The 15,820-nt window shown below is 37.1% G+C and overlaps 1 protein-coding gene across 2 annotated transcripts; it reads right to left on the reverse strand.

Moving 5' to 3' along the window:
* Positions 1 to 788: 788 nt before the first annotated feature.
* Positions 789 to 15,592, reverse strand: LOC107098050 (carbohydrate sulfotransferase 3-like). 2 transcript variants are annotated; one of them, XM_015395524.1, is made up of 4 exons: positions 15,419 to 15,589; positions 11,123 to 11,288; positions 5,681 to 6,223; positions 789 to 4,613 (listed from the first exon to the last, which is right to left on the reverse strand). In XM_015395524.1, exons 2-4 carry the CDS (start codon positions 11,200 to 11,202, stop codon positions 3,917 to 3,919), a joined length of 1,320 nt encoding a protein of 439 aa, XP_015251010.1. In that variant the 5' UTR covers positions 11,203 to 11,288; positions 15,419 to 15,589; the 3' UTR covers positions 789 to 3,916. The 2 variants fall into 2 exon arrangements, with proteins under 2 accessions (XP_015251010.1, XP_015251092.1); XM_015395606.1 differs by lacking the exon at positions 11,123 to 11,288 and having other exon boundaries at positions 15,419 to 15,592.
* Positions 15,593 to 15,820: the final 228 nt, after the last annotated feature.

Here is a 15,820-nt window from a genome sequence, read left to right on the forward strand (position 1 = left end):
CTATCCTTCTTGCACAGATGATGATGCATCAAGTCCGTAATCAGGTTTTCAGTATTTATAAAAGGAATTTAAAAAATTCCTTCAACTAAGGGCCAAGCAATAACTTAAGGAGTCAGTAAAGTTGAAGCCATATAGTTAACAAATCAGAAATAGCCTGTTTTGATTACAACTTCACTTATAGTGAATAGCTGCCTTATTTAATGGACCTACTCTCCAAACTCAAATATTATTTCCAATGATTCTGAGGGAGAAAGTCATATCTTTAGTTTTACAACAGACATAGAAACAGTAGAATGATCTGCTTGCCCGGCAGCTGTTGTAACGCCTACATGCTTCAACAGCTGGGATAGTAAAGACAAGGAATGCAGAGCTGAATGGGGTCCCTGTTTTAGTGTAATTCACACGCTGCCGTTTGGGGAACCCAGGCAACGATGTGCATTTAAACAATACCCCGTTCATACACATTTATCAATGCTATACACATAAATTGAAAGTAAGGCAGCAGTAATTGTGGCTGATGCAATTGTAAAACAGGGTTTAATCTAAATTCATGGCACATTTTATTATCACTCAAAACCCAAATCAAATACATTGAGGTTTGGGGCTGTATCATTTTATAAGGAGAAACAGTTCAAGAGGTATAAATACTTTTGCAAAGCATTGTTTATAAACGACAGGTTAAGTGTATGATTTACATTCTTTCTCTAACTTATCATGTCTGAGAGAATTCTTCAAAAGTAAGACTTTTTAAAGATCTAAAGTGCTCACATTAAAATATATGTAGAGTAATACATTTTAGAAAAGTACAGCTCTAATAAATAAGGAAGGTTCAGATATTTAACATCTTGTTTCATCGGTAAAAATGTGTCAAATAAAAGTACACGCAGCTAGCAAATAATACTCTGGCTTGCTTCATGCTTGCAAGAAAACCATCCTTAAAAATGCTTCTCCTTTCTTTTAAACTTCTATTTATGTATTAAACATAACATAATACTTATAACAAACACTCAGTAAAAGAAGGCATGAGATGTAAGAAACAAGAATGAGACAAACTTGGTAAAAACCAAGATTGATGCATTTTACTAGCAAAAACAAAAGTGAGAAAACACTGAAAACATGATGAAATGTTCTTTGTATAGGTTTGAGCTGGAACCAACCAATGCTTTGTAAATGAAACAAAATGTAGAGTAGATATTTGTTCAATAAAAAAATGCTTTCAACCAAATTTTGAATAAAAAAAGAAACTTTTGGATGTACAAGACAAAGACTGAGACTCATTTTAATAGAAAAAATACAGATATCATTGAATCCAAAAGAAAGTAAACACATTTTTAAAGTGATACCTTTGAAAAACTGCTTTATTTAAGAATAGGTTTCAGCTTTAAAAACACAAAGTGAGGATAGGTCCACTCTACAAGAATCCCTGAAGCACATTTTCTTTCCTTGACAGCATGGTAGCATTACTTGAGCCCCAGCCAAGCTGAACACAATGCTGTCATTGAATCATAGTCACAGTAGTTACCTTTATGGACCACCAATGCAACACCACCTGTATTTCACTGAATGATATACAGACTTAGGCAAGGACGCACACATCACACATATCGCCTAAAAAACAACAACAAAAAAAAAATTTCTGATGATTAAATTACTCTATGTTGGTTTATTTTCCTAAAATGTGTTAAATTTAATTTTATCAACTAACACGAACTGAATTTCATAAACAGCAGTTCTCCAATAAGTATTTCTTTTAATGGTGTAGGTTTTTATCTAGATAGTATGATGAGTAGAGCAACATAAAAAAAAAACGTGGAAAATAAATAAAGCCTCACAATCCCTTGGAGGCTTAAAAATACCAGTCGATGCTCGGAAACATAGATAGCTGAAAAGCCCTCTGAGGTAAGCGATGTATAGTTTTTCCTATCTTTATAAAAAATTAATGTGTATAAATCTATTTCAATCTCTTAAGTCCAAAGTTGCTTTATATTTACAAAGTATTGCAAAAGAGCATTTTGTAAAGTTTTGTGACATAGAATAAGCTGAAATAATTTCTGGGTTCGACTCCTGGTCCAGGGTTTTTCTGCATAAAGTGTGCATGTTCACCCCGTGCATGTGTGGGTTCTCTACGAGTACTCTGCCTTACTCCAACAGTCTAAAAACATGACTGTTAGCTTAACCTGCTTGCCTGAATTATCTTTACATGTGAGTTTGTGTATGCATGGTCGTATGTCTCTGTGTGTCTCCATGTTCGCCTTTGACAAACTGGCCTGTCCAGGGTGTACCCCTCATTGCACCCACAGACTTCTGGAGATAGGCAATAGCTTCAGCACTCTGACAGAATGAGTGGGAGAAGACGGATGGTCGTCTAAATATTGATAATGCAATTGAGTGGTATTTCACCTCCCCCTCATTTGCAAGTTTTTAGCAGTCTTGCCACTCTGTAAGAGGTTCAGCTTGATGGCAGCCAAAACAAACCCACAGGATTAGGACAGGGTTGTCAGAAGCGTGAGCAATGGAGCAAAGTGTTTGCTCCGTGGCAAGACCTAAAACAAAACCTAGGATTCAAAACTGATGGAGACCTATTATTGAACTTGTAAGTACAATATCTGAATACCTCTTTTAGTATTATGAATGTGACTTGGGATTAATTGATTTTCACCATGCCACTATAAAACATGAAATATCCAAATAGCATTATTAAGAAAATGCATTTTTTTTCTACACAAAAGGAACTGCGGACTGCTGTGTTGTACCCAGGGAGCCCTCAGCTTTACATGGTGGACATGCACATGACCGACACTGGTCAAATTGGGACTACATCCTACAGGAGAGCCAAAAGTACGACGGAAGCTCTCAGTTATAAAACCCATAACATACTTAGGCGAGGACACTTGCATGTGTGTCACACAGTACATGTCAAAAAAAAATTGTATTTTGTTAAAATCAGTGAAGTGGGACTATGCGGTCCGTCACACAAATGATTGTTGCCAAATATAGCCCCCAGCTGCGCCTAGGGACATCTGGAGGTCCCTATGCAAACTGCCTTTGTACTAAAAAGCATACTGCTTCCTGGTCCTAGCTCCCTCTTAACTGCCTGCACTAATCAGAACCCACTCATTAGGGTAGATGTACTTCCACTACCACTTAAGAGTCGAATAGCTATGTAGCCAAATGTATACTCTTAACCAATTTGAATCTGTATTAGGGACATTCCTACCACAGACACTTTCCAAAATTACCATATAGATTTTGCTTACCACTAAAAATACTGTCCTCTTTCATTAAAGCCCTACATTCCATGCAGCACCCCTAATAAGCCACGTCTAATTTGATATTTAAGGGTCATGGTACAATTCAAATGACTGGCAACTGAGGGATTTCAGTGCACAGTAAAGTTGTTGCCTATAAAATAAAGGTAATTTGTTGGTAAAGGGAGGCACATTTTTAATATTATACTTGTGTAATTTTTTTTATTTTATTGCAACCGCAGAGTAACGTAACCCTGTCAAGAAATCTTGCCCAGGAGATTTCTATATGTAGTTTTCATATTCTCCCTTAGCTTCCTCTTTAGGTACAAAATCTTGCATGACACATAATCCGAGCTAAGTAAATTGTCCTTAAGTGAGAATTTCTTGTGCATGATTTGTACAGCTCACCAAAGAGCTAATGAATTGGCACACTGTGTAAGGTGTACCGCACCTCTCACCTACTGATCAATAGAGACAGCCTCCATTCCAACAAGAATTTTGTAGGTACTGAGTATGGATTAAGGATTTATTATTTTAGTTTTTAAGTTTTTACCTTATTTCCTGCAACTGTGATGTCTGTACAGCACTTTGGTCAACACTGGTTGTTTTAAATGTGCTTTATAAATACATTTTGAGTTGGGTTGAGTTTTGTAAAAAACTGTATTTGATTATGGAAATTGTTTGTCTTCAAGCAAACTGATAGACTTATTAATTAATGTCTTTTCATCTTCCACAAATTTGTATCCAAACAGCTTCATGGTGGGACCGCACACTTTCTGCACAACCTGAACAAGTGTAAAGGGGATTTTAATCCTCCATTTTTCTGCCTGTTCTGAAGAGTTCTTCTGTGTGGAATATATTCCACTGGCTTCCTCTGTAGTCTGTGTGTTCCTCAGGATCCACTCCCTTGCTTGGGAGCTGAAAGGTATCCCTGTAAACTTGTACATCTCCTCAGCTTTTTGCATTGGGTAACGAGCGATATCCTCATACCGCACCAACAAGTAACGCCCTTTAAGCCAATTTGGCTTGCTAAGTCCAAGTTCTGCAGATACCCTAACTTGATCACAGTTTCCTTTAAGTCTCTTTACTTCTTCATCATTTTCAGGAACCTGGCCGTCCTGCGCCCAGGCTTTCCATGTCTTGTATTTTGAAGAGAAGGCCACCATGCGCGAAGCTAAAATGGCTCTTGGATCTCGGACCAATTGGATAACTGTGATGTCCAGACGAAGGTCTTCCATCAAAGGTCGCAGTGTGTCTAGCTGTCTCACACGGACAGCTTTTATGGCATGGTGTTGTTTGGAGAGGCAGGACTCTGATGCAAGAGTCAGGTTCAGTGGTCCACACTGGCGAATCTTGCAATGATACCTAAGACAAAATAATAAATATCATCAGACAAATGTGGTTAAAAAATAAGAACTTTGCTACATTTTGCAAAAGGTGGTTTAACTAAAAGTTTGATTGTTTATGAATAACTTGATGAGAAGATTACAGTAACCTAGAAATGCCTGTAAACCTTTGAACAATTTGTCAGTTTACAAACTTCAAACAAACCTAGGAATTTGTGTCACAAACCAACATAAGGAGGAATATGATTAAATGAGCATATTGAGAAACCATTTATTGGTTCCTCAATAAAATCCAATGGAACCAAATGCCTTTAAAAATCAGCTGATTAACAAAAAAATTCAAGTGTGATTTCATCTTAGCTTAAATATTTCTTGACTGAATGTCTCTGAAGTGAAGACCCTGCAACATAAAAACAGGACTAAAAGGTCAAGAGACAACTCTGGAGGAGCTGACAGTGACTGGAAAAGTCACTGTTAAAAGAAAGACAGAAATTACTTGTTGCAGTGTTTCACAAGCCATTTACGGGACACAGCACACTGAGAAAGGTGCACTGGTCAGATGAGACAAAAATAAACAAGGAATGTGGTGAAAATTAAAGGATAAGTGGATAGTCTAAAATAAAATTCCAGACTGAAATCCAAAGAACCTGTGGCATGCATAACAACGGATATTCCCAAATGTTGTTGATATAACTGAGCTTGGGCTTTCTTGCAGGCAATAGTACTAAGCGTCTCACTTCTGTAAATCTGCTGAATAAATATTATTTGACTCATGGGGCAGAATAAAAATCCTTACATACAATTTCCTTGTTTATTTGACTTAGAAATTCTAGAAAATTATTTATTGTTTTAATCCAAGCAGATATGAGCTACTTTTTGTTGATTGATGGCACAAAAAAGCACAAAAATGTGCAGAAGGTTTGTGTTTGCAAATCACTTTAAACATAATTGCCATCCCTTCGTTACAGAGGCGTTAATAATATAAGTCATTTCAGAATCCTTGTTCTGCCATTTTGCAAAGTTAAAGTAAGTTTATTGAATTTGAGTAGCAGTATATGGTACTAGTATTTGGAGAATATACAATACCTCTCAATAACATCTTTGACCACAGGAGTACAAACAGGTTCTTCACAGAGAGATAGACTTGACTCTCTGCGAAACAGATCAGGTGTGACGTGGTTCTTTGGTGAAGGAGAGATGAACTTCTCCAGAGGAGAGAAATCACAGAGGAAGAGAGCCTGGAGGATATCCCGATAGATTCCTGGCAAAAGAGTCCCATTGGTCCCCTCTGCTGCTGTAGCCAGCATGCGCTCAACATGCCACAGAGGCTCAAATAAATAAAACATGGTCTCTCCATGTTGGTTGAAAAACTCCCCCACAAATGAGGATCCTGTCCGAGTGCTGGCCATGAGCAGCACATGCTTGCGACCGCCACTGTTTCTTTGTGAACTAACATGTTCCATTTCATCCACTTTTTCCTTTTCTATGAAATCAGACTTGTTGTTTGTCGCAGGAGGTTGTTGGGCAAGCAGTAGTTCTAATAAATCCACAGAACTCCTTGGTGCTGTATCATTGTCCTTCTGAGAGGTCAGCTGTGGAGTCTGCCTCTGAATCAGCTTATCCGAGACCCTGGTAATGAAAATAAATAATGAAAATCATCAAATCTTAAAATGTATGAAGCAATATTAGATATATCTCAAACTAGATTTGTTATCTTGCTTAGCATTTATAGCCCTTGAACCATTTCATGTGTCACATTACAATCAAAAACTTGGAATTCATATGATTGACCGACGCAATATAAAGAAGTAAATAATGACAACAAAGATCTAGCTTCTTTGAAATGCTCTCATTGCCAGACTGCAAAGCAAATCTAATCTAACTAAAACAATATTTTTTCTTTAAAATGACAAAATGTGAAATTTTATTAGACATTATCAACTCACATGTTTGTGTATTTTGGTAAATTTAAAAAGAATTTAATTTGCTTAAACAGTCACACTGCATTAACACAAAACAGAATTGAGCTTCCTTTTTCTTTTTCTGTGTCTTGTTTCGCTGAGAATAGACTACCTGGAGCTAGCTGATAACCCAACAGATTTGCCTCCACATGCAGACCATTATGACTGTGGTTCTTCTTGGTACTTGTATATGAAGCGTTATCAAAAAGTATTTAGGGAGGAAATAGTATACAACGGACATGGATACAGAAAGGGAGGTGAACAAGAACGGGGGGATAAGAAGTAAAGGGACAGAGAACAAGCAGATAAGAAGAGAGAAAATAAAACAAAACTGCAAAAATAGACAACACAGAAGACATACATTAACTCCTAGAAGCCTGCTTCCACACCTTATGAGATGAGAGGAAAACAGGAATGATAGAGGAGACGCCAGCCCCAGATAACCAAAGGAATCCCACATCACTGGGACACAAGGAAGGCAGACATAGCAATGGACGCATACACAAGAGATGGGCAGATGAGAGCTCCAGGAGACTGACCCCTGAGGGGGTCAAACCCCAAATAGGCCCAGTCCCAGAGGGGCACCAACCCAGAGGCCATAATCCCACTGGGCTGTGAGAGCGAGCCCATGGGCTCAGCCAGCAGCCGGTCATGCCCGACTCTAATGAGAGCCCACAGGTCCAAGCCCCAGAGGAGCACCACCCCCTAATGGAGACCCCATGGGGCCAGGAGGCCTAGGCAGCACCCAACCAAGTATTCAACCCCGCACCTAGAGAACCATCAGCGCACCAGCGGGAAGCATAAGAAAGGGGAGGACACAGGCCTTGCTCATACTTAGGGCCTACAATATTCTAGTAGGTAGGGGGAGGCAAACATTCAACCTGACAAGTAGATATAAGACAAATTCACATTCATCCAGTCACAGAATCCCTCCCTTAGGGACATATACAGTACAAGCAGCCAATGGTGACACACACAGGGGCAGGCACTAAACATATTCTTACACTACTCATACAACATTTGGGAGCCTGCTTATAAATGTCGAGTGGTGTTTTTACCTACAAAAAATGGGTGCAGCTGAGTTAAAGGAAAGCTGGTGTCACAGAATCAGCAGACTGAAACCTTATTAGTAGTGCCTGCATCGTGCTCTGTCATGCTGGATACCTTGCACGTATGCACTAACTAAGCTCAGTGACTGCCTGCAGTGCTGACTCACAGGAAAAATAAACACAGGAATCAATGTTGCTCTTAATTCTCCTTTTCAAATTTGTACAAATGAGTTCTTCTTTTAAGCTACTAAAGCACTCCTTTCTTTAGTGGTGTCAAAGCAAGATTTACAGGATAGGTTTGCCTCTCTCTGACTATGACATTATAATATTACAAGTTTAGGTAGTCATGTGCTTTCTATTTTTTCCTCAGACAGCTTTATTTTTTTCTAAACCACAATGCACCTGTAAGGACAGCAGGAGACTTAGAAGCAAAGGGGGACATAAACTTCAAAGGGACTTGGACCACTAGCCCATGTTCCTACATTAATTTATTAGAATTTTTTTCATGTTTTCCTAACAAAACTTTATTTATTATTTTTGTGTATGTTTAAAAATGCTATTCTAAACATTTAGGTACAATGTACGAATTACAAACAACTTTCAATAGGAATTAAGTGTCATTATCTAGAGGTTTCACACATTATAGGAAAGCACAAAGTTGAATTTGGCATCCAATTTTTTGATTGTTGAAAATAGCCAATGCTTTTGTGAAACCTGGACTTACTTAGATCAGATTTTTTTTCTTAATCTGTACCTGGGGACATGTCAGAAAAGCGATCTAGTATTTTACAATAATGCAGATCCCTTAAACTGAAGTTTGCAAACATTAACATCTTTGTTTTGTATAAAACATTAAAAGAGATTAGCAATCATATTGATCCAATTGAACTTAAATATAAATATAAAGTTGTCTAGGATGGAGTATTTTAAAATGAGTGTGCAATTATTAAAAAAGAAATACATTTATAAAGGATCATCCAAAAATGTTATTTAGAAAATGGAAACATAACATTTGAAACTCAAACACTTTACAAAAATTAATTTTCTTTGTTCCAAACTTATCTAGTTCTTTAAAATCACAAAAACAAATTCTTTTCTTTTTGAGACTTACAAACAGACATTTTAGAAAGTGAAGCTACAATATATAGTAACCATTAGATAACAGCTTGATGGATAACTATGTATGTGCCAGACCTGAATAGGTTAAAGGAGTCATAACCTGGTATTTTACTTCTCCAATTCTTTTGAAATTATCTTTAAATTTACGTCTAATTATTTTTTGGAGAAGAAAAATAAAGCTGATTCAGACCTCTTTTCATACCTTTTTTTTCAGAATCAGAATGAGATTTGTTGTAGGTTTGCACTTACAAGGAATTTGAATTGGTGTTGATAGTGCAGAAAAAGAGATATTTATACATAATATATAGCTATATACAATATAAAACATACAATATACTATATGCAATATATAGTACATAGCTCTATACTATATGAATAGTAGACTGTGCATTAATTTAACGCAGGAGGTCTGGAAATGGTACGTTGGTGTAGCTTCTAGGTCCTGAACGGGGGGAGGTAGAGAGGCAGTGTGAGTGTCATGGGGGGCCCTTGGCCTTGTTGATAAGGCTGGTTACAGATGGGAAGAAACTGTTCTTGTAGTGAGAGGTTTTGGTCCTGATGGACCACAGCCTCCTGCCAGAAAGTAGTGAGTGAAACTGTTTTTTTTTTTCCGCCTCTTGTGAGAATTTGGCTTGTGTGTCTTGAGTGACCTCATACAAAAAACATATTAAGAATGACACAACACATGAAACACGGATATCATTCAAAGAACAGAGATTACAGATTTTATAGCTTTGACTGGGAAGGACTGTTTAACGTTAAGAGTTATCAGACATGCAAGGAAAAATGCAATGGGTGTAAGCCAATGATTTTGTTTGTGATGAAATTCATATACCAGACAGGAACACGAAAATATAACTCGTACATGTTTCCATCCTTTGGAGCATATGAACCACATGATGCAATCACTATTGTCATTGTACAGTTAACTTACACTTGGAATTTATTAATTGAAAGTAGAAGTATCAAGTTAGGGCAGACCAAAGACCACAGTAGTGGACCAAGGTTTTAATGAATGTGTCACCATCAGGCAAATTTAACTTACTTTGTCATATAAACTAGTATTAGTTGGAAACATGCCAAGTGGAGACGTCACAGCACAGCAGAAGTGCAGCTCTAATGCTTTAATTCACAAGCAGCAGAAACAGGTGATCAGACAAGTGAAGTAATATTTGCTTTGTCAGAACATGTTCGATAACGGTGTGCCCATTTTCTTTCTCGCCTGTACTCTTTTCCTTTTTCTTTTACTTGATTCAAATTATGTTGTTTCCATCAAGCTCTTCTAACGTGATTCTTTAAAATGCAAGTTAAAAAAAATGTATGGAAGGAAGTTTCTTGTGGGTCTGAGATAATTAGTTAAGTACCAGAATACTCCTCCACCTGGAGTGGTGTGGGGTGTGAAGTGCCTCATTAGCATTTAAATAGTTTTTTAAGCATAAGAAGTCCTCTTCAAGGGGTAAGCATGAACATGTGCTTTTACCATCACAATTCAGGATTTAACTGTGATTTAATTGAGAACTGAGAAAAAAAATGCACATCCAATGTCTCTGTTTTTGTTTCCATCAGAATATGATACTTTTCACTAATGTCATCATGCATTAATTTCACAGGAGTCACATGTAGAGTAAAGATGCATCGATTTGATATCTGAATCAGATATCGGCTCTGATGTCAACTAATCTTCTAGATTGGCTATCTGTGATTTGATATCTGAGATCCAATCAAGTGCACTTTACATGAAACTGTTAATTTCTTTCTTTTGGGTGCTTGTTTGTTAATAAATAATATAAAGTGCATTTATATATATGTGTTTCTTTGTTCCCGTGTTTAATCAATCATGGAAAGATATATGGTTTACTCTAGGGCTGCAAATAACAATTATTTTAGCTAATCAATTAATCTGACAATTATTTTCGATTAATAATTGCATAGCAAAAGGTTGCTTAAAGAAGAAATTTTAAAGAGAATTAAACCAAGTGAAATTAAAACTTTTCCTGTATAGAGCATACTGAGAGATGAAGAGGTGTTTTTAATCTTGAATGCAACGTATTTTTTTTTACAATGTTGGTATAGTTTCTGCTCTAAGTGGGTTGATCTGTCAGATAAAGCAAGATTTTCAAGTCTCCATACTTATTAAATTAGTTCATGATTAATGCTTTCAATTAAACAAAGAGAAAGTAAGAACCTATCAAAACAAAGGGGATAAGCTGTTCTAAGTAAATGCTGAACTTTCATTGGAAAAAATATATATTCAAGATTATTTTTCCAGCATTTAGATTGTGTAAAAATATCCTGATATGGGATACTTTGTTTCTATCTCAAAAGATTAAACTAACAGTCATCTAATTTCATCTTTATGTTAAAGAAATTAAATTTAAACAAGCTTTTGAATATCTTACCTGGAAAGAATGTTGCTTTCTTTTTCAATAATGACCAGAGCCACAACAAAGATGAAGACGACTGCATACTTGGTCCTCATACTTGAGCCCTGGCTTTGGAACTGGAAGTCTTGTGTCTAGTTCCTGTTGTGGTCGTAGATTGCTCTACATAGATTAGGATCTATTTCTGTAACATATTAGAGACAGACTCATTAATCATTCTATGATTGGTAGATAGCAGATCCAAAACAAAAAACATTGATTTTTTTTCACCCCATTTTGATCTATTTTTGTATTAGCTGATAAAAAAAATAGGTAAATATTATCTTGACTACATGCGTTTAATCTTGTATATTTTTTATTGTCTGTTAACTAAGTCTATAAAAATACCTTTAAGCTTTCATATCTCCAATAAAATGTACTATGTATCACTATTTAATATGTCCCACTGTAACATGGACATGTTCCCCTCCTCTGCCATTGATTCTCCTATTTCTAGGAGTTTGTTGTCAGCCAAAACAGAAGACGGTACTGATCCCTCCACCTTTTACCCGTCTGTCTCTAAAAGTCAAGTGAAGAGGCAGCTGGAAAGACTAAATCGTAATAAGTTACCAAATCCACATAGTGTCAGCCCCAGAGTCTTGAAGACCTGTGCAGAGCAGCTATGTGGGATTCTACAACACCTCTTCAACCATAAGCCCCATTTACACTACCCTCTGAAAACCAATCCGTGCCGAGTTCAGACCGAGCTTGGATCAGTTAACCATGCCAAACTAGGTTCCTTACGATCATTTACACACCACCCTAGCATGTTTATAGCCTCCTAGTGACGATCTATGGTACTACTGCTCTCTAGAGGGAAACTAGCAAATCAACATGGTTGCGCCTGTAACATTCAGGAAGTTTGCGGAGAGTCAGGCGAAGAAGACAGCCTTTGGTGAATTTACTTGACAGTCGGCTTTTGGGAAGTGGATACGAAAAATGATAGTCTAATCAGAGCTTACAGACGCAGGAAATAACAACAGATGTTGAGGGTCATGAAACTGCTAAGCAGAATCACCACTGGAAATCATGGGGGACAAGTAGGTAAGCTAGTACTTTTATGAATGTCTGAAATTTCCTAATTACGGAGGCTGGCTGTAAGGAGATTATGGAGTCTGCTCATGCGCTCTTTGTTATCTGAGAACTGAGCCAGAACTGAACCGCGCCGAGCCCTACTGATAAACTAGTACCAGTTTAGCGCAGTTCGGTTGTGTCTGGCGTGGTCCGGTTCAGTTTTGCATCACGTTTACACTCAATCTCGGTTACCGTGCTTGGACCGATGTCGGCACGGTTTCAAAAGGGTAGAGTATATGGGGCTTTAGTTTGATGCAGGGGACAGTTCCAGTGATGTGGAAAACCTCCTGACTTGTTCCAGTGTCAAATAAATCTCACCCAACAATCCTTAGTTACTATAGTAACGTATAGACGTGTTGCCCTGACATCCCAGATAAAGAAGGTCCTAGAGAGACTTCTGATGGTTCACCTAGGAGAACAAACAAACAGCTATCAGGACCCTTTGCAGTTATCATCCTGGGGTTGGAGTTTAACATGCCATCATATAACTGCATCAACAAAATCAATGTCATTTAGAGAAGGCAGACAGCACTGTGAGGATCATGTTCTTTGATTTCTCCAGTTGATCTACCACAAGCCTGACTTTCTTTGTCAGAAACGTCCGAAGACTTGGGTGGAGCAACAACATTGGCCTGGATCAAAGACTACCTGATAAACAGACCACAGTTTGTTAGACTGATGAGTCAACTGTCTAATCGAGTAGTCAGCAGCACAGGAGCACAGCAGGGGACAATGCTGTGAACATTGTGTTTACCTCTGTACACGTCTGACTTCCAGTACAAGACTAAGTCCTTTTACCTGCAGAAATACTTGGATGACTCTACAGTCATTGGGTGCATTAAAGATGGACAATACGTTGAGTAAAGAAAGCTAGTGAACCACTTTTTGGTATGGTGTGGAAACAATCATCTATTTTTTTTTTCTTTTACTTTTATTGTCATTACACTGTCAAATGTACAGAACAATTATTACTTATAGTATTTTTGAATTGAATTGAATCAGGTTTGGATATTAGGGGCAGTTAGAGTCTGTCAACCAAGCTGACCAACAATGGTACTAGTATAAGTGGGATGCGTAACTTAAAATACAGTATCCTACCGATATTGTATATTTGAAAGTACAGTATGGTATACATTTATATTAGCATTATGACTGCCAAATTAAATTTCTGGCAGCTTTAGTTTATTATATTATTATTTGTAGCAAAATAAAAGAAAATATAATATTCAGACTCTGCAGATGATATGTAATGAGATTAAATAAATACATCTGTATTGGCAAGTAGTCTGAGCGGAACATTTCATTTTTTATTGCACACAGTAAGACTCACCATATACAATCATATAAGTTATCATTTGTTCTTAGCTATCTTTAGTCTATTTATGCATTGCAACAAGATTTGTTGTCCTCAGATCAGCTGAGTATAGAAAATATGTATTGCTTTTCTAAATATACTCATCAGGTTTACGATAACCCAAAAAGTTAGAGTGGCCATGGACTTTGTGTGCCATCTTCTGATGCCGTTTTAGACTGCTGCCGTTTTGACCCTCCTACTTCCCCCTACAACTTATCATTAAGCTTCACACTTCATGAAAGACACTATGCCCTGTATTAATATTTATGTTACCCTTTCTCTTTTCTGGAAAGACCTCCCTGAAGGAGCTACTGCCACAGTATATTTCTGCTTGTAGTTAACACCTTTTAAACACTTGGTATTGTAATCTTAATAACCATTGTTTGTTGTGCTCCATTAAATACCACAACAAAAAAGTTAGATTAAATACAGTCAATATGTAGGATAAGTTTGTATTGGTAAAATATGTATTAAATCTAAATAATTGATAGTAGTTAACTTTATTATTATTTTTTTAAGGTTTCCAAAAGTCACATTTGCAGTAAACTGGTGCACTTGATGTAAACTGAACAAATTTGCTCCAAAATTATAGGTTTTTACACTGAATAAATAACATCAAGCCCATTAATAGGCTTGCCATTGTTTTAAGGATCCATTCCAAAAAAAAAAAGCTGTTTAAAAACGGAGGCAGTTGTGTACATGTCTCTACGATTAAGGTGCCAGGTCCCCAATCTCCAGTATTCATAAAACAGGTCTAAACCCAGACAGTGAAGTTACAATGAATATACAAGCCTCCACTTGCCTGGAGATCAATGATCTAAATCAAATCTTGAAGAACCAGTTTTATAAATTATTCCCATGGTTTAGAAGTGTTTTCTCATGTTATGTAAACTAACTAAATATGATAAAAATGTCATAGTAATTAATCTCTAATACTGTGTATAAAAGATGTAAGCATTAAATACAGCTGAGATAGTATTGATGTGAAATCTGCAGTTTTTAAGTAGATAATTCAAAGTAACAAAGAGGTATTTGACTAAATATTACCCAATTACTTGAAATTGGATAAACCACTGCATGGTGAAGCATCTGAGCACGTTTAGATGTGAAAGAGTCATTGGAGCATTTGGCAACAACTTAGTATCTGTTCCAGCAGAAAAACGCGTCATTACCTAACTGCAAATTGCATTAATGGTTTCCTTCAGAGCAATTGTGGGGGTGGTGAAAGCTGCACATTTATTTTGAAAGCTTTTATCTCTAAGTTGTTGTTTTGTTTTTGTTTTTTGGTTTTTTTGAAGATTAGGAATTGTTTCAAATTGCATTTCTGCATTCATGAAATTCAATTTTGTATTTAATTCATAAATGATTTCGGTTTGCATATTTGAAATTGACTACCATGTGGGTGTGATGTCTGTGTAGTTGAATACAGCGCAGGGTTTTGGGGGAGGGGGCATCCACTATTTAAATGCAATCCGTTACTGACTACTTTTTGAAGCCTACTGTCTCCGTTTTGGAAAACTTGAATTAAAATATATTTAGTTAATTTAGTCTTAAATCTGGTTTTATACTAAAGCGAACCTCACGCATTTCCTGGATCATAGTTTCAATTAACACATTAAGATGCACGAAAATCCCACTTATGACTGGATATTAAGCACTGGAAATCAATCAGGGTTTTATCATCCTTTAACGCATAAGGCGTTCATTTCCACATATAACGGCCGCGCTGATATGCGTATAAGCTTTTCGTGCGCCGCTGACGCGCTTTCTCTTTTATTTACCATCAGCTTTCACTCATTTCCTGTCAAAGAAAGAAGGCGTGAGATTTTGTAGTGGGTTAAACAAACCTTCAGCAGTTCTCTCCACAGCATTCCTGCAAAACTCTCTAGATCCTGAACCAAATCCAGTCTCCTCGTCTCATCCTGCTGCTTTGTCTTCACGGTGGACACACTGCCTCATTGTGAGGCATGGAAGAGGGCTGCTCTCCTCAGCCTGCTCAGCTTAGGCACCGACAAGAGGCTGCAGCTGAGCAAGGCAAGAGAGGTGGAGCGACGATGCGAGAAAATTTATAATATTAAGCAAAACGTTTGAGCCTCAGATTGGTTGCATTTAGAAACCCTCAAACATGGATTCTCTAATTTTGTAATAAAATGCATGGGTGAATGTATGATATATTTTTTATATATATTTGCCGCATCTTCATATGCTATTTCAACCTTCTATGTTCAATATGCTTAGAGACACCGCTT

Source organism: Cyprinodon variegatus, unplaced genomic scaffold (assembly GCF_000732505.1).
Source record: "Cyprinodon variegatus isolate N-32 unplaced genomic scaffold, C_variegatus-1.0 Scaffold1, whole genome shotgun sequence".
NCBI lineage: Eukaryota > Metazoa > Chordata > Actinopteri > Cyprinodontiformes > Cyprinodontidae > Cyprinodon > Cyprinodon variegatus.